Source organism: Spinacia oleracea, chromosome 6 (assembly GCF_020520425.1).
Source record: "Spinacia oleracea cultivar Varoflay chromosome 6, BTI_SOV_V1, whole genome shotgun sequence".
In the NCBI taxonomy this organism is placed as follows: Eukaryota; Viridiplantae; Streptophyta; class Magnoliopsida; order Caryophyllales; family Amaranthaceae; genus Spinacia; species Spinacia oleracea.
The window spans coordinates 43,907,721-43,929,849 of NC_079492.1; the positions used below are offsets into that span (position 1 = coordinate 43,907,721).

General features: G+C 41.7%; 1 protein-coding gene across 1 annotated transcript; it reads left to right on the forward strand.

Annotated features, from left to right (window-relative positions):
* Positions 1 to 5,519: 5,519 nt before the first annotated feature.
* LOC130463860 (uncharacterized) lies at positions 5,520 to 19,625 on the forward strand. Its single transcript, XM_056833135.1, has 2 exons — positions 5,520 to 6,277; positions 18,767 to 19,625. The coding sequence occupies exons 1-2, from the start codon at positions 6,170 to 6,172 to the stop codon at positions 19,496 to 19,498; spliced, it is 840 nt and encodes a 279-aa protein (XP_056689113.1). The 5' UTR covers positions 5,520 to 6,169; the 3' UTR covers positions 19,499 to 19,625.
* The last annotated feature ends 2,504 nt before the right edge of the window (positions 19,626 to 22,129 follow it).

Genomic DNA, 22,129 nt, shown 5'->3' on the forward strand with positions numbered 1-22,129 from the left:
CCGATAATATTTTCCGATACGTACCAAGTTTCCGTTTCCGGCAACATCTACGACTTGGATAATATTTATATTTCCGATACGATCCATATTTCCGTTTCCGGCAATATCATCGTTTCCGGAGTATTCATTTCTTGCTTTGTGAGGATCTCAGCTCCCACTGAAACCAAGATCCGTCGATTCCGAATATCCATAGATGGAGTATTTAATGCCATTAAATACTTGATCCGTTTACGTACTATTTGTGTGACCCTACGGGTTCAGTCAAGAGTAAGCTGTGGATTAATATCATTAATTCCACTTGAACTGAAGCGGCCTCTAGCTAGGCATTCAGCTCACTTGATCTCACTGAATTATTAACTTGTTAATTAATACTGAACCGCATTTATTAGACTTAATATTATATGCATACTTGGACCAAGGGCACTATTTCCTTCAAGGTTGGCATGAGTGGTTAAGGGCCTCTTGCTCCTTAACCAAGGTCTCGGGTTCGAGCCTTGGGAATGGAAAAAATCTCAACTGGGAGGGATGCTGCCCATCGAGGAGATTAGTCCACTCGCCGAAGGCGGTGGGAACTCCTGGTAGTAGAACCAAAAAAAAAAAAAACATGATTCTAAACATTAATAACAACTAATCTAAACATGAATCATTAAACTAAACCAAAACAATTAAACTAATTAAAACAATAAATAAAACAATAAATAAATAAATAAATGAGGAGAGAGAGTAAGAAATTTCTCATTGATTAATGGTGGAAATCTTGAACAAAATTGCCACACTTAAATTCAAAAGCCCTAATTTTTCATTTATTTTCCTCACTTTATCTCTCTAAAAGCTAAACATAAACTCTAAAATATTCTAAGTATTTACATGGTAATCCCAAATTAGAAAAGTAAAAGAGTATTTATACTACAAAGCTAAAAAGAAAACAAAAAAAAGAAAAATATATAAAAAAAGAAAATAAAAATGGAAAACAAAATCTAAAAATAAAAATCTAAAAGTAAATAAAGAAAGAATGAAAAAGTTAAAAAAAAGGAAAAAATGAATAAGAAAAGGAAAAAGAGAGAAGAAAAGAGGGTTCCCAAGAAAAAGGAGTAAAAACGGATGAGGACAAAAAAATTAAAAGCCCACTCAAAAGAAATGGATCAGCCATTTCCTCCTTTTTGATCCAAACCTCTTCCCCCTCCTTTGCCTTCTTCGTCCCTTTTCTTCTCCGTTGCGCTGCTCACCAGCCGCCGTCATCAACCGTCAATCCTCATCACCCACAATCAATCATTCATCATCATCATCTCATCAACCATTATCATCACCGTCCACCGCTCATCATCACCCACGCATCATCATCGTTAATTCTTCATCAATCAATCATCATCACCGTCGATTCATCCATCAACCTCAACCATCATCACCGTCGATCTTCCATCAACCTCAACCACGAGCGCAACCACGTGACTTCATTAATTCCATACAACAATTGAGCGCTTAAATGTTCGGTCGAACATAAGGGAGGTTCGGTCGAACTTAGTTGTGGTTTGGGCGAACTTCATTCAGGTTTGACCGAACCTCATCCAATCCGGAACTCTAAATTTTCGGTTCGGTCGAACTCGATACGGGTTCGAACGAACCAATATACTCTGTTTTTCTCTGTATTTTACTCTGTTTTGACAGCGATTTTGGGTGACTTTTGGCCTTGTTTGTTGATGCATTGTTGGTGGTGGTGTGGTGGAGTGTTGCTGGAGCTTGGTGCTAGTATGAGTGGTGCTAGAATCAGAAATATAAAAATAAACATAGATATAACAAAAGTAAAACAATAAAAATAAAATTAATTAGGATGAAAATAAAATAGAAAATTAATAAAGAAAATTATAATAATTAAACTATAAAATTACAAAACAAATAAAATAAATAAATTATCAATTTAAGATCTAAAAACTATCAAAATTAGCTAAAAACGCTAAACTAAACTATCAATAATTAAAATAAGAAATCAAGTAGAAAAAAGGCTAAAAATTGCTAAAAACATAATAAAACCGACTCAAATAGTGCCTAAATTACTATCCTATGAGTGACATAAATGTCACTCATCAATATCCACATTAGACACCATTTCCTTAAAGATAATTTTGAGAAAGGATTAATTAAGTTATATTTTTGCCAAACTGATCATCAAATTGCTGACAGTTTGACTAAGCCTTTAAATAGGGAAAAACATGAGAAAATGAGGATGGAACTCAGAATGATCAAGCTGAGGTAATTGCAAATTGAAGTTCCTCTAAGGCAAAGGCAAAAACTATGGTACATATAGACTATTACAAACACAAACGTGTGCAAACATAGTTGAAGCTTACCATTGTTGAAGACAGACTCACTCTACAAATATGCTAGGTAAGCAGTTCCTCTTAAGCCGGTTAATTTAAGATGCAAAATTAAGCAAGTCAAAACCAAGTCAAACAATTTTATTTTTTTATTTTTATTGTTAATTTTCTTTCAACAAACTTTTAAAATTCAAAACCAAATACCCAATTCAAAGAACATCTGGGTCGGTTCCATTGGCAATAAATAGGAGAAACTCTTCATGTTGTGGGGTTTTTCCGGTAAGCTGATGACTTGGAGGTTTCCGGTAGCCTGCGATACGATCTCCGCTCCGACTTCCGATGCTTAAGTAAGTATGTGTTTGTAGAGAGAGAAAGTAGAGAGAAGGCAGAGCAATTAATATATCTGATTGTGTTGTGATTGTAACCCTTTTTTCTTGGGAAATGAGGCTTTATATAGTACTAGGTTTTGGGGAGAATGACCTAATATTCCCTCATATGATTGGCTGAGGTAGGAGGAGAGGACAAGTGTCCTTTCCCTTTTGCAGTTATTGGCCTTTTAGGACATAAGTGGGCTTTTTGGGATTTTGTGCCATCATAAGGTATTTGCTGAAGGAAATAATTCCCTTGGTCCAAGTATGCATTTAATGTTAAGTCAAATAAATGCGGTTCAGTATTAATTAAACAAGTTAATAATTCAGTGAGATCAAGTGAGCTGAATGCCTAGCGAGAGGTCGCTTCAGTTCAAGTGGAATTAATGATATTAATCCACATCTTATTCTTGACTGAACCCGTAGGGTCACACAAATAGTACGTAAACTGATCAAGTATTTAATGGAATTAAATACATCATCTATGGATATTCGGAATCGACGGATCTTGGTTTCAGTGGGAGCTAAGATCGTCAAAGGCAAACAATGAATACTCCGGAAACGATGATATTGCCGGAAACAGAAATATGGATCGTATCGGAAATATAAATATTATCCAAGTCGTAGATGTTGCCGGAAACGGAAACATGGTACGTATCGGAAAATATTATCGGAAATGGAAATATTGCCGGAATCGGAAATATTGCCGGAAACGGAAATATTGTCAGAATCGGAAATATTATCGGAATCGGAAAATAATTCCGGAAACGGAAATATTAAATATTTGTTCGTAACGGAAATTAATTCCGGAATCGGAAATGTTAAATATTGTTCGTATCGGAAATGAATTCCGGAATCGGGAATTTAATCGGAAGTGCATCGTACGAATTAGCATCGGACGAGACTTGCTAGACGAAGGCCCAACACGAAGCCAGGCCCGCATCCAGCAAGCCAAGCGCCCAACACAACGCTGCCAAAGCCTCGCCAGGCCCAGCGCAAGGCCAGGCCCAGCAAGGCCATGGCGCGCGCGCGAGCTCGTGGGCTGCGGGCTGTGCATCTCGCGTGGGCCGCAAGGCTTGCGCGGGCTGTGCGGCTCGTGCTCGTGCTCGTGCTCATGCAACGCTTGTGTTCAATACGAATCCTAAAGCTAATGGAATTCGTTCTCTAATTAAATCCTAATCCTAATAGATAGAATTTGTTTAATAGAGTTTTAATGAGATTCTAATTAAACTAATTGGTATCCTAATAGGTTTCTAAATCCCTTTCCATGACTCTATAAATATGTTCCTAGGTTCACAATTTATCGACGAGTTTTTTCAAGTATTCAAAGGTAAGATTTTCAAGCAAAAATCAGCCAAACACTTGCCACATACTAGCTGAAAATTCTAAGTATCTTAAGGGCGATTCTAGTTGGTCAAGCTTAAGGCGGATCCGGACGTGCTGTGGACTTTCTACAGAGGGACGACACTTGGAGTCCTAAAGACTTGTTCTTGTTCGGTTCGGGCGCAGCTAGGGAGGGCACGCTACAAAGTGTAAGCATCCTAGACTAATTATATTATTATGTGCAATTAATATGAATCCTGGCATATAGGTTTTTCCGCATGATTTATGTTGTTCATATGTATCATAACCTAACATTTTCCAAGTATGCCACTTATGTATGGACATGAATACATACATTTATTCGTATATGAATACAAATACGTATACTCCGTAGATACTTAGTACCTACACTCCAGATAAAAAGGCGTATGGTTTGCTTACGAGGCATAATACGTGCCACGTGTCGTATCTTTATTGGTACAAGTTGGCATGGTAATTTTGCCCACAACATTTGCCCCTCAAGAAGGGCATTTCTGGAAACAATCTTTCAGATATCGCTTCTTGACCCTTGATATTCAGATACATTTTTGGACAAGTGTTGAGATAGTGACAAGTGTCACTTTTTCTCTTTTTTGCCCCTCTCTATATATAGGGGGAGGTAAATTTTCATTTTTTACGTTTCATTTTCACAAAGTTCCAGACAGGCGATTTTCGGTGAAGATCAACCACTAGTAGGCGATTTTCGGCCGCCGTGAGATTCAACCTGTTCTTCATCAAATTCAATCTGTTCTTCGTCAGACTCAATCTGTTCTTCACCAATTTCTTCTCAGATCTTTTAAGGTTAGTTTTTACCTATTTTGCATGTTTTTTGTCATATGGTCGTCATTTATTATCTTTGTTGGTAAAAGGTCGGCACCTTAGTATTAGGTAAGGATTCACTGGGTTAATGAGGCATTTAAGCCGCTCATCCTTTGTCTGGGAGGACGCCCAGTCACGTCTTTGTCTTCATTGTTAGTCACCCCTAAGCCGTGCTCTGTTCACTATGCAGAGAGCATGGCATGAACTAAGCAGACGACGGAACCTACTTGTCTGGGTTTGCAAGAGGGGCCGGCTACACCTCCTATGGAGAGGTATTCTTCCACTGACCCGGTAGTAGACGAGGAGTATGCCGATCTCTTTTAAGAGATCAATGAATATGCCGAGGCTGAGGGGGATCAAACAGCAAGCTCGTCCGAGCATACAGCGAGCCGGGCAGTCGGGGAGCCGAGCGTAGCTCTACTGCCTTTGGTTGCCGAGGAGCAGGAGGCTGCTCAAACAATAGTTAGGCCGAGGGGCCGAGAAGAAGCTCAGCTTCTCCCTTCGGAGATTCATCCAGACATTGGCTGGATGAGGTGGCTGGAGAAGAAAGGGGCCGAAATGAGAGACGACCTCTGCGTCGGCGAGGGGTATCAGATGCTGGTGCCGGCTGGCTTGGACTCAACGGTTAGCCTGCTGGCCGAGCTGAGGGAGAGTTTCTCGTTTATGCCGCCACCATTAAGCTGGGCATGAGGTTCCCTCCAAATCCATTTGTTGTGGAGGTGCTAGATGGGTTCAACATTGGGGTGGCTCAACTGACCCCAAATTCCTGGGCGGACATATTCGGCTATATTGCCAAATGCGCGCTGAACAATGTGCAGCCGTCTTTCAATGCTTTCTTGCATTTGGTTTCTATCTCCCGTTCTCCTAAGGCCGCCTAGGGGTGGTTTAACCTAAGCAGCCGAGGCAGCTACCAAACTGTGGTGGATAAGCTCAACAAATGGCATAAGTGGAGGAAGAGATGGGTCGTGTTTCATACTGACGGCGAGGAGATGTATGATAGAATGAGCCGCTGGAGTCGCACGGAAAATTACATGGAGCATGACGAGGCTCTCCCGCCCCTCACCGCGGATGAGTGGGATCACATAATGGTGTTGTTTAAGGCCAACACCTACCATCTGACTGCTGATAAGATATTTCATGTGCCGGCCGAGTGGTTACCGCACATAAGCCAATTACGGGATGAAGCGTTTTTGGCTGATGTGGGTTTAGGGTATTCCATGACCCAAGGTAGAATGTTAGGTTATATGCCATCTGACTTTGTTCCATTCTTTCTCTAACCATTACTCCTTTTTGTGTGCAGAAGAAGGAATGAGTAAGCTGTCTGAAGCAGATAAAGGCAAAGGCGATATGACTGACTGGATGGCCGACATCTACGAGGCCAAAATGAAGAAGGCCAAGGCCAAGTTGGAGGAGAAGGTGAGTAACAAACCTTTTGATTTCTTTCCACTTTGTTCTTTTTTACAAGGATCGTGTAAAGTACCCGCGTCTTTCGGGTGGACGAGTCACTGTGATAAATTATGGTTTGTGTTTGCTGAAGTACGCTTCGTTATATATTAATGACGAGCGTTATTTTTTAGTGACGAGCCACCTGTTTGAGAGTGGCTTGTGATCACAAAGATACGCCTCGTCACTAATGTTTGGACGAGCGTCTCTTTTGATGACGAGCCACCTCTTTGAGAGTGGCTTGTGATCACAAAGATACGCCTCGTCACTAATGCTTGGACGAGCGTCTCTTTTGGTGACGAGCCACCTCTTTGAGAGTGGCTTGTGATCACAAAGATACGCCTCATCACTAATGTATGGACGAGCGTCTCTTTTGGTGACGAGCCACCTCTTTGAGAGTGGCTTGTGATCACAAAGATACGCCTCGTCACTAATGTATGGACGAGTGTCTCTTTTGATGACGAGCCACTTCTTTGAGAGTGGCTTGTGCTCAGAAAGATACGCCTCGTCACTAATGTATGGACGAGCGTCTCTTTTGGTGACGAGCCACTTCTTTGAGAGTGGCTTGTGATCACAAAGATACGCCTCGTCACTAATGTATGGACGAGCGTCTCTTTTGGTGACGAGCCACCTCTTTGAGAGTGGCTTGTGATCACAAAGATACGCCTCGTTACTAATGTTTGGACGAGCGTCTCTTTTGGTGACGAGACACTTCTTTGAGAGTGGCTTGTGATCACAAAGATATGCCTCGTCACTAATGTTTGGACGAGCGTCTCTTTTGGTGACGATGTTAGGTTATGATACATATGATATTACATAAATCATGCGGAAACAACCATTAACCCAGGAATACATATTATTTACACATAATCATATAGCATAATTTAGATGCATACTCTTTGTTGCGTGCCCTCCCTAGCTGCGCCCGAACCGAGCAAGAACAAGTCTTTAGGACTCCAAGTGTCGTCCCTCCGTAGATAGTCCACAGCACGTCCGGATCCGCCTTAAGATTGACCAACTAGAATCGCCCTTAAGGTACTAGAATTTTCGGCACTTTTGAGCAAGATGTGTGACTGAATTTTTCTCTCAAAAACTCACTTTGAATACTTTAAAACTCGTTATAAATTGTGAACCCAGGCCACATATTTATAGGGGTATGGAAAGAGAATTGGAATCATATTAGGATACGAATTAATTAAACTTAGAATCCTACAAGAACTCTAATTAATTAATTTATCAAATAGAATTAGGAATTTAATCATTAACCGAACTCTGTACGTTTTAGGAATCGTGCATGAACACAAACTCACACACACACACACGGCAGCCACGATGGGCCGCCCATGCGCGTGCGTGCGAGCAGCAGCCCACGCAGCGAGGCCCACGCAGCCGCGGCCTTGGCGCGCGCTGGGCCTGCCTTGCGGTAGGCCTAGGCGCTGCCTTGGCTGGGCTTGTGGCGCGCGTTTGGCTTGCTGGGCGATGGCCTGGCTTCGAGCTGGGCCCTCGTCCGGCAGGCCTCGTCCGATGCTTATTCGTACGATACGCTTCCGATTAAATTTCCGATTCCGGAATTCATTTCCGATACGAACAATATTTAACATTTCCGATTCCGGAATTAATTTCCGTTTCGAACAAATATTTAATATTTCCGTTTCCGGAATTATTTTCCGATTCCGATAATATTTCCGATTCTGACAATATTTCCGTTTCCGGCAATATTTCCGATTCTGGCAATATTTCCATTTCCGATAATATTTTCCGATACGTACCATGTTTCCGTTTCCGGCAACATCTACGACTTGGATAATATTTATATTTCCGATACGATCCATATTTCCGCTTCCGGCAATATCATCGTTTCCGGAGTATTCATTTCTTGCCTGTGACGATCTCAGCTCCCACTGAAACCAAGATCCGTCGATTCCGAATATTCATAGATGGAGTATTTAATGCCATTAAATACTTGATCCGTTTACGTAATATTTGTGTGACCCTACGGGTTCAGTCAAGAGTAAGCTGTGGATTAATATCATTAATTCCACTTGAACTGAAGCGGCCTCTAGCTAGGCATTCAGCTCACTTGATCTCACCGAATTATTAACTTGTTAATCAATACTGAACCGCATTTATTAGACTTATCATAGAATGCATACTTGGACCAAGGGCATTATTTCCTTCAGTCTCCCACTTGTCCTTAGGGACAAGTGTGCATTTCCTAATTCCTTTGTCGCTCGATGCTTGCTCTTGAACATAAGGTAAGAGTTGTCATCCTTATTATGTCCAGAGGTGTTCCTCGGTTTCAGAGTTCAACTGATCAAATAAACAGATAATCATAGCCTATGATTCATCCGAGCACGGCCATGCATTTCACAGTTTCTAGCTCTCCGAGTGGCCTTGTACAACTTTTAAGCATCTCATCCCGATTTATGGGAGGACAATCCCAATCTTGCGATCTTGAGATTAGACTTCGTTTGATAGGTGATTACCTGAGCGTTGCCTTTATAGCCTCCTTTTACGGTGCGACGGTTGGTCAACGTCAAAGCAACCAGTTCTCAAACAAGTAATCTCAAATCACTCAGGTATTGAGGATTTAGTGTCTAATAATTTAATGAAATTTACTTATGACAGATTTTCATCTCTTACAGTAAAGTTTCATAGGTCTTGTCCGATACTAATCTTCCCAAAGTAAGTATCTATGCAAATGATTATGACATTGCCATGTCCACATAGTTCAAGAAACAGAACTACTAGTCATCTTGCATTCTAATCGTCTAACGTTTTCTATGCGTCCAATTTTATAGAAAACTTCGATTAGGGACCATTTTCAACCTTTGACATTCAAGTTCACTTGATAGACATTTCTTAGTCACAGGACTGGTCCTGACAGTCTATCTTGAATATATCGTCAAATTGAAGGGACTCATCATTTAATAAACCACAAATTAAATGGAAAAATGAATACTTTTCATTTATTGTGAATGATTAACCAATAATGTTTTACAAAGATTTAAACTCTAAAACTTTAAAACATTAAATAGAGACATCAAAGCCATTCTCCAATATGCTTGATTCCCATAGCTGCAGTGTGCGAGTTGTGCTTCGCTTGCGGCAGAGGTTTAGTTAATGGATCTGATATGTTGTCATCAGTTCCAATCTTGCTTATCTCGACTTCTTTTCTTTCAACGAACTCTCGTAGAAGGTGAAATCTACGAAGTACATGCTTGACTCTCTGGTGGTGTCTAGGCTCTTTTGCCTGTGCAATAGCTCCGTTATTGTCACAATACAGGGCTATTCGTCCTTTAATGGAGGGGACTACACCAAGTTCACCTATGAACTTCCTTAGCCATATAGCTTTCTTTGCTGCTTCATGTGCAGCAATGTACTCCGCTTCAGTTGTAGAATCCGCAATGGTGCTTTGCTTAGCACTTTTCCAGCTTACTGCTCCTCCGTTGAGGCAGAAGACAAACCCAGACTGTGATCTGAAATCATCTTTGTCGGTTTGGAAACTTGCGTCCGTATAGCCTTTAACAATTAATTCATCATCTCCACCATAGACCAGGAAGTCATCTTTGTGCCTTTTTAGGTACTTCAGAATGTTCTTGGCAGCAGTCCAATGCGCCTCTCCTGGGTCTGACTGGTATCTGCTCGTAGCACTGAGTGCGTACGCAACATCCGGGCGTGTACATATCATAGCATACATTATTGAACCAATCAATGATGCATATGGAATCCCATTCATTCGTCTACGCTCATCAAGTGTTTTTGGGCACTGAGTCTTGCTTAGAGTCATTCCATAAGACATGGGTAGGTAGCCTCGCTTGGAGTCCGCCATCTTGAACCTATCAAGCACCTTATTGATATAAGTGCTTTGACTAAGTCCAATCATCCTTTTAGATCTATCTCTGTAAATCTTGATGCCCAATATGTACTGTGCTTCTCCTAGATCCTTCATCGAAAAACATTTCCCAAGCCAAATCTTGACAGAGTTCAAAATAGGAATGTCATTTCCGATAAGTAATATGTCGTCGACATATAATACTAGGAAAGCAATTTTGCTCCCACTGACCTTCTTGTATACACAAGATTCGTCTGCGTTCTTGATGAAACCAAAGTCACTGACTGCTTCATCGAAACGTATATTCCAGCTCCTGGATGCCTGCTTCAATCCGTAGATTGACTTCTTTAGCTTGCATACCTTTTTAGCATTCTTTGGATCCTCAAAACCTTCAGGCTGTGTCATAAACACAGTTTCTGTTAAAACGCCGTTTAAGAAAGCAGTTTTGACATCCATCTGCCATATTTCGTAATCGTAATATTCAGCGATTGCTAACATTATCCGAATAGACTTTAGCATTGCAACTGGTGAAAAAGTTTCATCGTAATCCACACCGTGGACTTGCCTGTAACCTTTTGCAACCAATCTAGCTTTGAAAACTTCAAGTTTCCCATCCTTGTCCTTTTTCAGTTTGAAAACCCATTTGCTTCCAATGGCTTGGTAGCCATCTGGCAAATCGACCAAATCCCATACTTGGTTTTCAGACATGGAGTCTAATTCAGATTGCATGGCTTCTTGCCATTGCTTGGAGCTAGGGCTCGTCATAGCTTGTTTGTAAGTCGCAGGTTCATCACTTTCAAGTAATAGAACGTCATAGCTCTCGTTCGTCAAAATACCTAAGTACCTTTCCGGTTGAGATCTATATCTTTGCGATCTACGCGGGGTAACATTTCTAGATTGACCATGATTCTCACCAGATTCTTCTAAAGATCTCTGAGTTTCATCCTGAATGTCATCTTGAGCATTCTCTAGAGTTTGTTGTTCGACTCGAATTTCTTCGAGGTCTACTTTTCTCCCACTTGTCATTTTGGAAATGTGATCTTTCTCCAAAAAGACACCATCTCGAGCAACAAACACCTTGTTCTCAGATGTATTGTAGAAGTAATACCCCTTTGTTTCCTTTGGATAGCCCACAAGGATACATTTGTCAGATTTTGGATGAAGTTTGTCTGAAATTAATCGTTTGACGTATACTTCACATCCCCAAATCTTAAGAAAAGACACATTTGGAGGCTTTCCAAACCATAATTCGTATGGAGTCTTTTCGACAGCTTTAGACGGAGCTCTATTTATAGTGAGTGCAGCTGTATTTAGTGCATGTCCCCAAAATTCTAATGGAAGTTCGGCCTGACCCATCATTGACCTGACCATGTCTAGCAAGGTCCTGTTCCTCCGTTCCGACACACCGTTCCATTGTGGTGTTCCAGGAGGAGTCAATTCTGATAGAATTCCACATTCTTTCAGATGGTCATCAAATTCATAGCTCAGATATTCACCGCCTCTATCAGACCGCAGTGCCTTAATCTTCTTGCCTAATTGATTCTCTACTTCACTCTGAAATTCCTTGAATTTGTCAAAGGATTCAGACTTATGCTTCATTAGGTAGACATAACCATACCTACTGAAGTCATCAGTGAAAGTGATAAAGTAGCTGAAACCACCTCTAGCATTTGTACTCATTGGTCCACATACATATGTATGGATTAAACCCAATAGTTCATTTGCTCTTTCTCCAACTTTAGAGAAAGGTTGCTTTGTCATTTTGCCAAGTAAACATGATTCGCATTTACCATAATCCTCTAAGTCAAATGGTTCTAGAATTCCTTCATTTTGAAGTCTTTCTAAGCGTTTCAAGTTTATATGGCCTAATCGACAATGCCACAGATAGGTGAGATCTGAATCATCCTTTTTGGCCCTTTTGGTATTTATGTTATATACTTGTTTGTCGTGATCTAATAAATAAAGTCCATTGACTAATCTATCAGATCCATAAAACATCTCTTTAAAATAAAACGAACCACTATTGTCTTTTATTAAAAAGGAAAATCCCTTAGCATCTAAGAAAGAAACTGAAATGATGTTTTTAGTAAGACTTGGAACATGGAAACATTCTTCCAGTTCCAAAACTAGCCCGGAGGGCAACGACAAATAGTAAGTTCCTACAGCTAATGCAGCAATCCGTGCTCCATTTCCCACTCGTAGGTCGACTTCACCCTTGCTTAACTTTCTACTTCTTCTTAGTCCCTGTGGATTGGAACATAAGTGTGAGCCACAACCAGTATCTAATACCCAAGAAGTTGAATTAGCAAGTATACAGTCTATAACGAAAATACCTGAAGATGGAACGACTGTTCCGTTCTTCTGATCTTCCTTTACCTTCAAGCAATCTCTCTTCCAATGCCCCTTCTTCTTGCAGTAGAAGCATTCGGATTCAGAAGTGGGTTGACTGACCTTCCTCTTTACAGATTTGGCGCCAGTTTGCTTAGTTGGGCTGGCCTTGTTGCCACCTTTCTTAGCATTCCTCTTCTTTCCAGATTTCTTGAACTTGCCCCCACGCACCATAAGCACATCCTGCTTATCACTTTTGAGCGTCTTTTCAGCGGTCTTCAGCATACCGTGAAGCTCAGTGAGCGTTTTGTCCAGACTATTCATACTGTAGTTCAGTTTGAACTGATCATACCCGCTATGAAGAGAATGGAGGATGGTGTCTATAGCCATTTCCTGAGAAAATTGCTGATCCAGCCGACTCATATTCTCAATGAGTCCAATCATTTTGAGAACATGTGGACTTACGGGCTCGCCTTTCTTAAGCTTGGTCTCAAGAATTTGCCTATGAGTCTCGAATCTTTCGACTCGAGCCAGATCTTGGAACATGTTCTTCAACTCACTGATGATTGTGAAAGCATCTGAGTTGATGAACGTTTTCTGCAGATCCGCACTCATGGTGGCGAGCATTAGACATTTCACATCCTTGTTGGCATCAATCCAACGATTGAGGGCTGCCTGAGTGACCCCGTCGCCTGCAGCTTCGGGCATCGCCTCATATAGGACATACTCCTTTTCTTCCTGCATAAGAACTATTTGCAAGTTCCTTTGCCAGTCAAGGAAGTTTTTCCCGTTCAACTTCTCCTTTTCGAGAATTGATCGAATGTTGAATGAATTGTTGTTTGCCATATTAAAAACTACAATTGAAAAGAATAAACAAATAAATAACCATTCACAGTTTCTCTTAATAAACTTAAATTCTAGCATACATGCATAATTCAATGTTTATTAAGCATTTTATTCAAGTTATGTGTTCCGGCAGGTGTGAATAAAATGATTCCAAGATCCTAAAATCATTGAAGAACTAAACACAGTTTGTCGACTTAATCCTAAAACATCTTAGGTAAGCAAAAGCCTTTTGCTAATAGTCTAGAAACTATTCTTGGTTGATAGGTACGTCTAAGAACTTATTAGGTAAACCTATCGATTTTGCCACGACATAAAAGGACTCCTTACTTATATCGTTGAGTTTCACCAAAACTAACATGTACTCACAATTATTTGTGTACCTTGCCCCTTTAGGACCAATAAGTAACACCTCGATGAGCGAAAACTATTACTAGATTGATGTAAAGGATATCCAAGCAAGTGTATATTTTGGCATGGCACCTTTTAACTCAATTTTTAAGTTTGGAACTTAAGGCTCTTACTATGTTGGTTAGATTTTAAGTGAACTAAAATCCTTAATCATGCAACATAATCAAGCCACAATCTTACGCATAATTAAGACATATTTAAAGCAATAAATAACTTAAAGCATGCATAAGATAAATGTGATCTAGTATGGCCCGACTTCATCTTGAAGCTTTGACTTCAAAGTCCGTCTTGAAAATCTGCGTGGGAGGCACCATTTTCTTCAAATAGGATAAGCTATAACTAATTACAACTATTTGATGGTACGCAGACCATATTTGAATTGAAAAATAACTTTGGTACTTTAGACCAATTACATTCAAATTAATGGTACGCATACCATATTTTCTATCCTATTTGGGCCATACTAGTCACTTCATAACCTGCAAAACAGTACATATACAATATATACCATTCACCCATTCATTATCATGAATGGCCCACATAGCTGGTTAGTAAAACACATTATGCATCACGTAAACATTTGCAGCAATTAATCAAGGGCACTAATAATCTACCAATTATTCAGTCCTTATTAATTCTAATCAAGTTGTTTTAACCTTAAGGATTTGTAGACCTAATCAAGAGTTTATGACTAAAAAGCGCTCCCACGTACTTAAACCAATAAATTCATATGCTTTACTAATTTTAAACATAAAAATGTATTTCTAGTCTAACCGGAAACATACAAATTTAATTAAAATTTAAAGCTCATATAAATTTATAATTGAATCCAAAAAGTTTAATTTAATTTCAGTCGTTATTTAAATTAATTCATGATTTTAATTTTAGTAAAATAATTAGAATAAATAAAATTTATTATAATTACAATATTCAAAATTAAAATCCAAGAAAATAATTTAAATTATTAATTTTAAAATTAATTAAAATTACGCGAACTGAAATTTTCAAATTAAACATTCAAAACGATCTAATCGTAACGCAAACACCCTACGAATTGCACGCCCATGGGCCGCACGCACACAGCCATTGCTGGCCATGTGCGCGCAGCCCATGCGCTCGTCGCATAGCTGCTGCATCTCCCATCGCAAGCCATCGCACGCTGTGGTGCTCGCTGCGCGCGCGCCAGCGCTCGTCGCACGCGAGCCATCGCTCGCAGTGCGCGCTCGCCAGCGCTCGCTGTGCGCGCTCCATAGCTCGCTGTCCGCGCGAGCCATTGCTCGCTGTGCGCGCGAGCCATCGCTCGCTGTGCGCGCGAGCCATCGCTCGTTGCGCGCGCGAGCCATCGCTCGCTGTGCGCGCGACATCGCTCGCTGGGCGCGCGACATCGCTCGCTGTGCGCGCGAGCAACGCTGGGCGCAGCGCTCGTGGCACGCGAGCTTGCGCTCGCTGCGCGCTCTTGCGCGAGGCAGTGCGCATTGTGGCGCAGCTCGCTTGCTGCCCACACGCGACTGCCTTGGCTTGCCTTTCGCCCATGCCCATTTGTTCATAGCTCGTGGCCCACGACACAAGGCAGGGCTGCTGCCTTGTGCTCGTGCACCATGCCTTGCTCATTGCATTGGTGCCGCACGGGCGACGAGCTCCCTTGCTCGTCGTCGTATGCCCGCACTATACAACACCCCTTAAGGGTAACACGAAGCGTCCATTGCTTTGTGCGTGCAAGTTATATGAACGAATCGCATAAAATTTAAAATTTATATTTAAAATTAATGACAAATTAATAAATAATATTAATTTCATAATTTTAGGGCGAAAAAATCGAAAATTTATTATTCAATTGATTTCCGATTGTTATGGATTCAAGTCTAGGTCATAAAAATTTAAAATTTATCATAAATTTACAATTTTTATGGTGGTTTTTAATCATAGGTTTCTAATTAAATTATAATTAATTATGAAAATCAAATTAATTCTAAATTATTCTAATTTTCAACAAATTAATCATAATTACAAATTAGATTGCATAATTAACAAGGCTAGGCATTCAAACTTGTTAAACATATACAGTAGGTCAATCAAAAATTCAAGATTTATCAACAAGAATCGCAAATATTTAATTTAACATCTTAAATTTACGAAATTTTGCATTCGAAAAACTAAAACCTTCGAAAAGTCATAGTTAGGCTTCGAATTTGAGAATTCTGGGTTCGGCAGAAAAATACTACTTTTGTCAAAATTTTAGAATGCCTTTTACATGCGGAATTGACACAAAAATCACTCGATTTGGATGAGTAACGAAGAAACTGCCGAAAAACTGCGTACGTATAATTAAATAAACGCAATTTGCAATTAATTAACAATTACGAAAATTAATCACCCCTTTTAATTCTTGCAAATTTGTAATATTTAACCATGTTCATGCAAATTAGATTATGAAAATAATAAGGGGCTCGTGATACCACTGTTAGGTTATGATACATATGATATTACATAAATCATGCGGAAACAACCATTAACCCAGGAATACATATTATTTACACATAATCATATAGCATAATTTAGATGCATACTCTTTGTTGCGTGCCCTCCCTAGCTGCGCCCGAACCGAGCAAGAACAAGTCTTTAGGACTCCAAGTGTCGTCCCTCCGTAGATAGTCCACAGCACGTCCGGATCCGCCTTAAGATTGACCAACTAGAATCGCCCTTAAGGTACTAGAATTTTCGGCACTTTTGAGCAAGATGTGTGACTGAATTTTTCTCTCAAAAACTCACTTTGAATACTTTAAAACTCGTTATAAATTGTGAACCCAGGCCACATATTTATATGGGTATGGAAAGAGAATTGGAATCCTATTAGGATACGAATTAATTAAACTTAGAATCCTACAAGAACTCTAATTAATTAATTTATCAAATAGAATTAGGAATTTAATCATTAACCGAACTCTGCACGTTTTAGGAATCGTGCATGAACACAAACTCACACACACACACACGGCAGCCACGATGGGCCGCCCATGCGCGTGCGTGCGAGCAGCAGCCCACGCAGCGAGGCCCACGCAGCCGCGGCCTTGGCGCGCGCTGGGCCTGCCTTGCGGTAGGCCTGGGCGCTGCCTTGGCTGGGCTTGTGGCGCGCGTTTGGCTTGCTGGGCGATGGCCTGGCTTCGAGCTGGGCCCTCGTCCGGCAGGCCTCGTCCGATGCTTATTCGTACGATACGCTTCCGATTAAATTTCCGATTCCGGAATTCATTTCCGATACGAACAATATTTAACATTTCCGATTCCGGAATTAATTTCCGTTTCGAACAAATATTTAATATTTCCGTTTCCGGAATTATTTTCCGATTCCGATAATATTTCCGATTCTGACAATATTTCCGTTTCCGGCAATATTTCCGGTTCTGGCAATATTTCCATTTCCGATAATATTTTCCGATACATACCATGTTTCCGTTTCCGGCAACATCTACGACTTGGATAATATTTATATTTCCGATACGATCCATATTTCCGTTTCCGGCAATATCATCGTTTCCGGAGTATTCATTTCTTGCCTGTGACGATCTCAGCTCCCACTGAAACCAAGATCCGTCGATTCCGAATATTTATAGATGGAGTATTTAATGCCATTAAATACTTGATCCGTTTACGTACTATTTGTGTGACCCTACGGGTTCAGTCAAGAGTAAGCTGTGGATTAATATCATTAATTCCACTTGAACTGAAGCGGCCTCTAGCTAGGCATTCAGCTCACTTGATCTCACTGAATTATTAACTTGTTAATCAATACTGAACTGCATTTATTAGACTTATCATAGAATGCATACTTGGACCAAGGGCATTATTTCCTTCAGACGAGACACCTCTTTGAGAGTGGCTTGTGATCACAAAGATACGCCTCGTCACTAATGTATGGACGAGCGTTTCTTTTGGTGACCAGCCACCTCTTTGAGAGTGGCTTGTGATCACAAAGATACGCCTCGTCACTAATGTATGGACGAGCGTCTCTTTTGGTGACGAGCCACTTCTTTGAGAGTGGCTTGTGATCACAAAGATACGCCTCGTCACTAATGTATGGACGAGCGTCTCTTTTGGTGACGAGCCACCTCTTTGAGAGTGGCTTGTGATCACAAAGATACGCTCCATTACTAATGTATGGACGAACGTCTCTTTTGGTGACGAGCCACTTCTTTGAGAATGGCTTGTGATCACAAAGATACGCCTCGTCACTAATGTATGGACGAACTCCTCTTTCGGTGATGTGCCCCCACTTTGAGAGTGGCTTGTGATCCATCAATTTTCTGAGTTTGCCTTGTATTCTTTGTTAGCAAGCGAAGGATGCGGCCAAGGCGGCTGCGAGAGCGAAAGGGACCACTCTTTCGCAGCTGAAGAAGAGGTCGTTGCCGGCTGATTCGGAGACCCCGGGCAGCTTTAAGAAGCCACGGCCCAAACCCTTTCGTCTAGCAAAGAAGGAGGAATCACAGGCCGCCGAGGGTGGTCACCCTGCTGAGGACGAGCAAGCAGTGGATAAGCCTTCCTCGGTTGTGGACTTGGTGTCCAAATCGAAGTCGGGTGGGCTCCAAATTGAGCCAGCGGATCCTTTAGCTGGAACTCCGGCTAACGTCCGTCCTCAAATCCCTGCAGAGGTGGCCCGCCGAGCTAGGTCATCGGGTGGTAAGTTTTACTCGAACGTCGTACAGACGTATCGAGCCTCATCTGGAAGTTCTTCTTACTCTCTGTGTCATCCTAAGGCCATTTGTTTTTCCTATAGCTAGAGAAGACAAAGGGAAGGAAGCATCTCTGACAGAGGCGAGAATATCCCCGCTACTCCTCACTATTCGTCAAGGGAAAGGGCGGCTATATGCCGCAAGGTTTTTAAGGTCGTCCCAAAAGAATATGTCACTTCTCTTCCTGGTCGTTGGACAGATGCTCAATTTGGTGCCGTCCAAGCCAGCCTACTTGACGTGAGTTTGTCTGCATTGATTATTAAATTTACCTGTATGTAAATGTTTTTTGGACTGTTTACTAACATATAGATCTTTTTGTAGTTGTTCTGCCGCATGGAGTTTTGCAAGAGTTGGAAGACCAACACGGCTGAGGAGCTCAAAACTCAGGTGGATGTGTCCGTTCATCATGGTGATTATGCTTTCAAGTCAATTGAGGAGGTCCGCTTGGAAATGCAGACGACCATAGATCTTCAGGCGAAGGAGTTGGCATCGTTAAAATCCAACAAGGTGGAGCTGCTGAAAAGGATCTTGAAGCAGGACAAGGACATAATGGAGATGGTGGAGGAAGGCAAGAAGGCCGCGGCGGAAATACAGACGCTCCAAGAACAACTTCAAGAGTACCCTCAAGTCAAGGAAGCAGCCGGACATGCTGAGTGGCTTAAGGGAGAGCTGGAAACTGCTAGGTCGCAGGTTCCCACCTTGAGAGAGCGTCTCCACGAGTCCTATGACCAAGGGGAGCAGGCTGTGAAGGATGCCGTCAAGCATGCCTTGGAGAACCACATGGAGGAGCATGACCCCGCGTGGTTTCAGCGGTGTTTAGAGCACAGTGCTGCTGTGTTGGCTGCTGAGCGTCTCGGGCAGCCGCCCCGGGAGTTTGCTACCTCCTGCTTTTATAAAAAATCTTTTTTAATGTTCTTATGCCTGAGGGCAAAAACAATTTCTATCTCTGTATTTTGCGCCGCTGGCGTGTGTACTATTGTGCCTGCTGAGCACACAACAATTTCATTTTCTTTTCCTACTTTTGCACGCCTAACTATGGCCGTTGTTTTATGAGTAGGGTTGTTCGTTGCTTCTTTATCTCGTGTTTATGTGTTTTTCGCACTTTGGTTTCTCTTATCAACGATGCTTCCAATCAATAGGTATGGTCGTCAGTTCATCTGACGATCATGTCTAAAGTGAATTGGTTGACGCAAGCTAATCAACAAGTATAACCTGCTCGTCAGATGAAGTTGGCGACCAAGGAATGAATGGCATGAAATGCTGCAGCAAACAACCTTTGTTCCAAGGACATTCTTGCCGCGGGCAACTAAGTATGCGCTAGGCACTTCTATGGTCGTCACGTTCTTTGACGAGCGTGTCTACAATGATATTGATTGACGCAAGTCAATCACTAGGTATGATTGCCACTAGACATGCTCGTCAAATGAAGTGGACGACCAAGGAATGGACACAAACAACCTTTGTTCCAAGGACCTTCGTGCCGCCAAACTTTTGGGCAAACAACCTTTGTTCCAAGGACATTCTTGCCGCGGGCAACTAAGTATGCGCTAGGCACTTTTGTGGTCGTCACGTTCTTTGACGAGCGTGTCTACAATGATATTGATTGACGCAAGTCAATCAATAGGTATGATTGCCGCTAGACATGCTCGTTAAATGAAGTGGACGACCAAGGAATGGACACAAACAACGAATGTTCCAAGGACATTCGTGCCGCCGAACTTTTGGGCAAACAACCTTTGTTTCAAGGTCATACGTGCCGCTGAACGTTTGGGCAAACAACCTTTGTTCCAAGGACATTCTTTCCGCGGGCAACTAAGTAAACGCTAGACACTTATGTGGTCGTCACGTTCTTTGACGAGCGTGTCTACAATGATATTGATTGACGCAAGTCAATCAATAGGTATGATTGCCGCTAGACATGCTCATCAAATGAAGTGGACGACCAAGGAATGGACACAAACAACGAATGTTCAAAGGACATTCGTGCCGCCGAACTTTTGGGCAAACAACCTTTGTTTCAAGGTCATACGTGCCGCTGAACTTTTGGGCAAACAACCTTTGTTCCAAGGTCATTCTTGTCGCTGAACTTTTGGGAAAATAACCTTTGTTCAAAGGTCATTCTTGTCGCTGAACTTTTGGGCAAACAACCTTTGTTCCAAGGTCATTCTTGCCGCTGAACTTTTGGGCAAACAACCTTTGTTCCAAGGTCATTCTTACCACTGAGCTTTTGGGCAAACAACCTTTGTTCTAAGGTCATCCTTGCCGCAAGCAACCAATTATGGCGTATATGAATTAGAGACTTAATATGCATGCTAGTGTGCCGCTAGGCGGTTAGCAAGAAAAACCTTGCTTTTTCATATAGTTTACCAGCGGCATGTTGTGCCGCTGTGGTGAAAGTTGGATAGGTGATCATCCTACAACTTAGTGCTAATCTAGGCCACTTTAGGCTTTAAACAATTAGTCTTGTTATGAATAAGTGCTAATCTGGGCCACTTCTTAGGCCTTCATTCAATTAGGCTTTGGTATACATGTATTGAATAATTTTGTATTCGACGTGCGAGTAATAAATAATATGAAACAGTAGAGAAGTATTATTTATAACTTTGCAAGGAAAATATAGCCGGTTACAAGAGTGGTTACTACCCTATCAGGACCATTAGAGGTCGCCCCTTAAGCAACAGATCCTTCTATGTAAGACGAAGCTAGCATCCATCTAGAAGAAACATTTCTTGAGATTGTCGGCATTCCAAGTGCGCAGAATAGGTCGGCCTTGCATGTCTTGAATGTGGTAAGTTCCATCCCTGACTTCTTCATAGATCTCATAAGGTCCTTCCCAGGTAGGCGTCAACTTACCCTGCTCATTGGCTCGGCCTATGGATTCCATCTTTCGGAGGACAAAATCTCCCACTTTGAGAACTCTGTTAGAGAATTTCTTGTTGTATTCCCTCGCCATTCTTATCTTGTACAGCTGTTGCCTTAGGGCTGCATTTCCTCTAACCTCAGGCAAGAAATCAAAGGCCACCTTCATCATTTCCCAATTAACATTTTCGTCGTATAGCATGACCCTCAAGGTCGGTTTACACATCTCTATGGGTAGGACGCCCTCGGCACCATAAGCTAGTAAGAAAGGGGTTTCGCCGGTGGAGTTCTTAGCCATGGTGCGGATTGACCATAAGACATTTGACAACTCATCAACCCACAGACCCTTGGCTTCGTCAAGTTTCTTTTTAATCTCTTCAGAGATTATTTTGTTGAACGCCTCAACCTGGCCATTGGCTTGGGGACGTCCGACAGAGGCAAAACAACTGTGTATGCCATGGTCTGCTAACCATTCTTTCAGCTTAGGCGTCTCAAACTGAGGCCCATTATCAAAGACGATAGCCTGGGGAATTTCGAAACGAGTCATGATATTTTTCCAAATGAACGCTATTACATCGCTGGTCCTTATATTCTTGAGTGCTTCTGCTTCCACCCACTTGGTGAAGTAATCTACAACAACAATGACATAACGCCTCCCTCCGGGAGCGGCAGTATATGGGCCTAGGAGATCCATTCCCCAATTAGCAAAATGAATTGGACTTGGATGGGTGTCAGAACTCGAGCCGGTCGATGTATTAGGTGAGCAAAGCGTTGACAAAAAGAAATCTCGAGACTTTTGTGAAAATATCGGCAAACTGATACCTC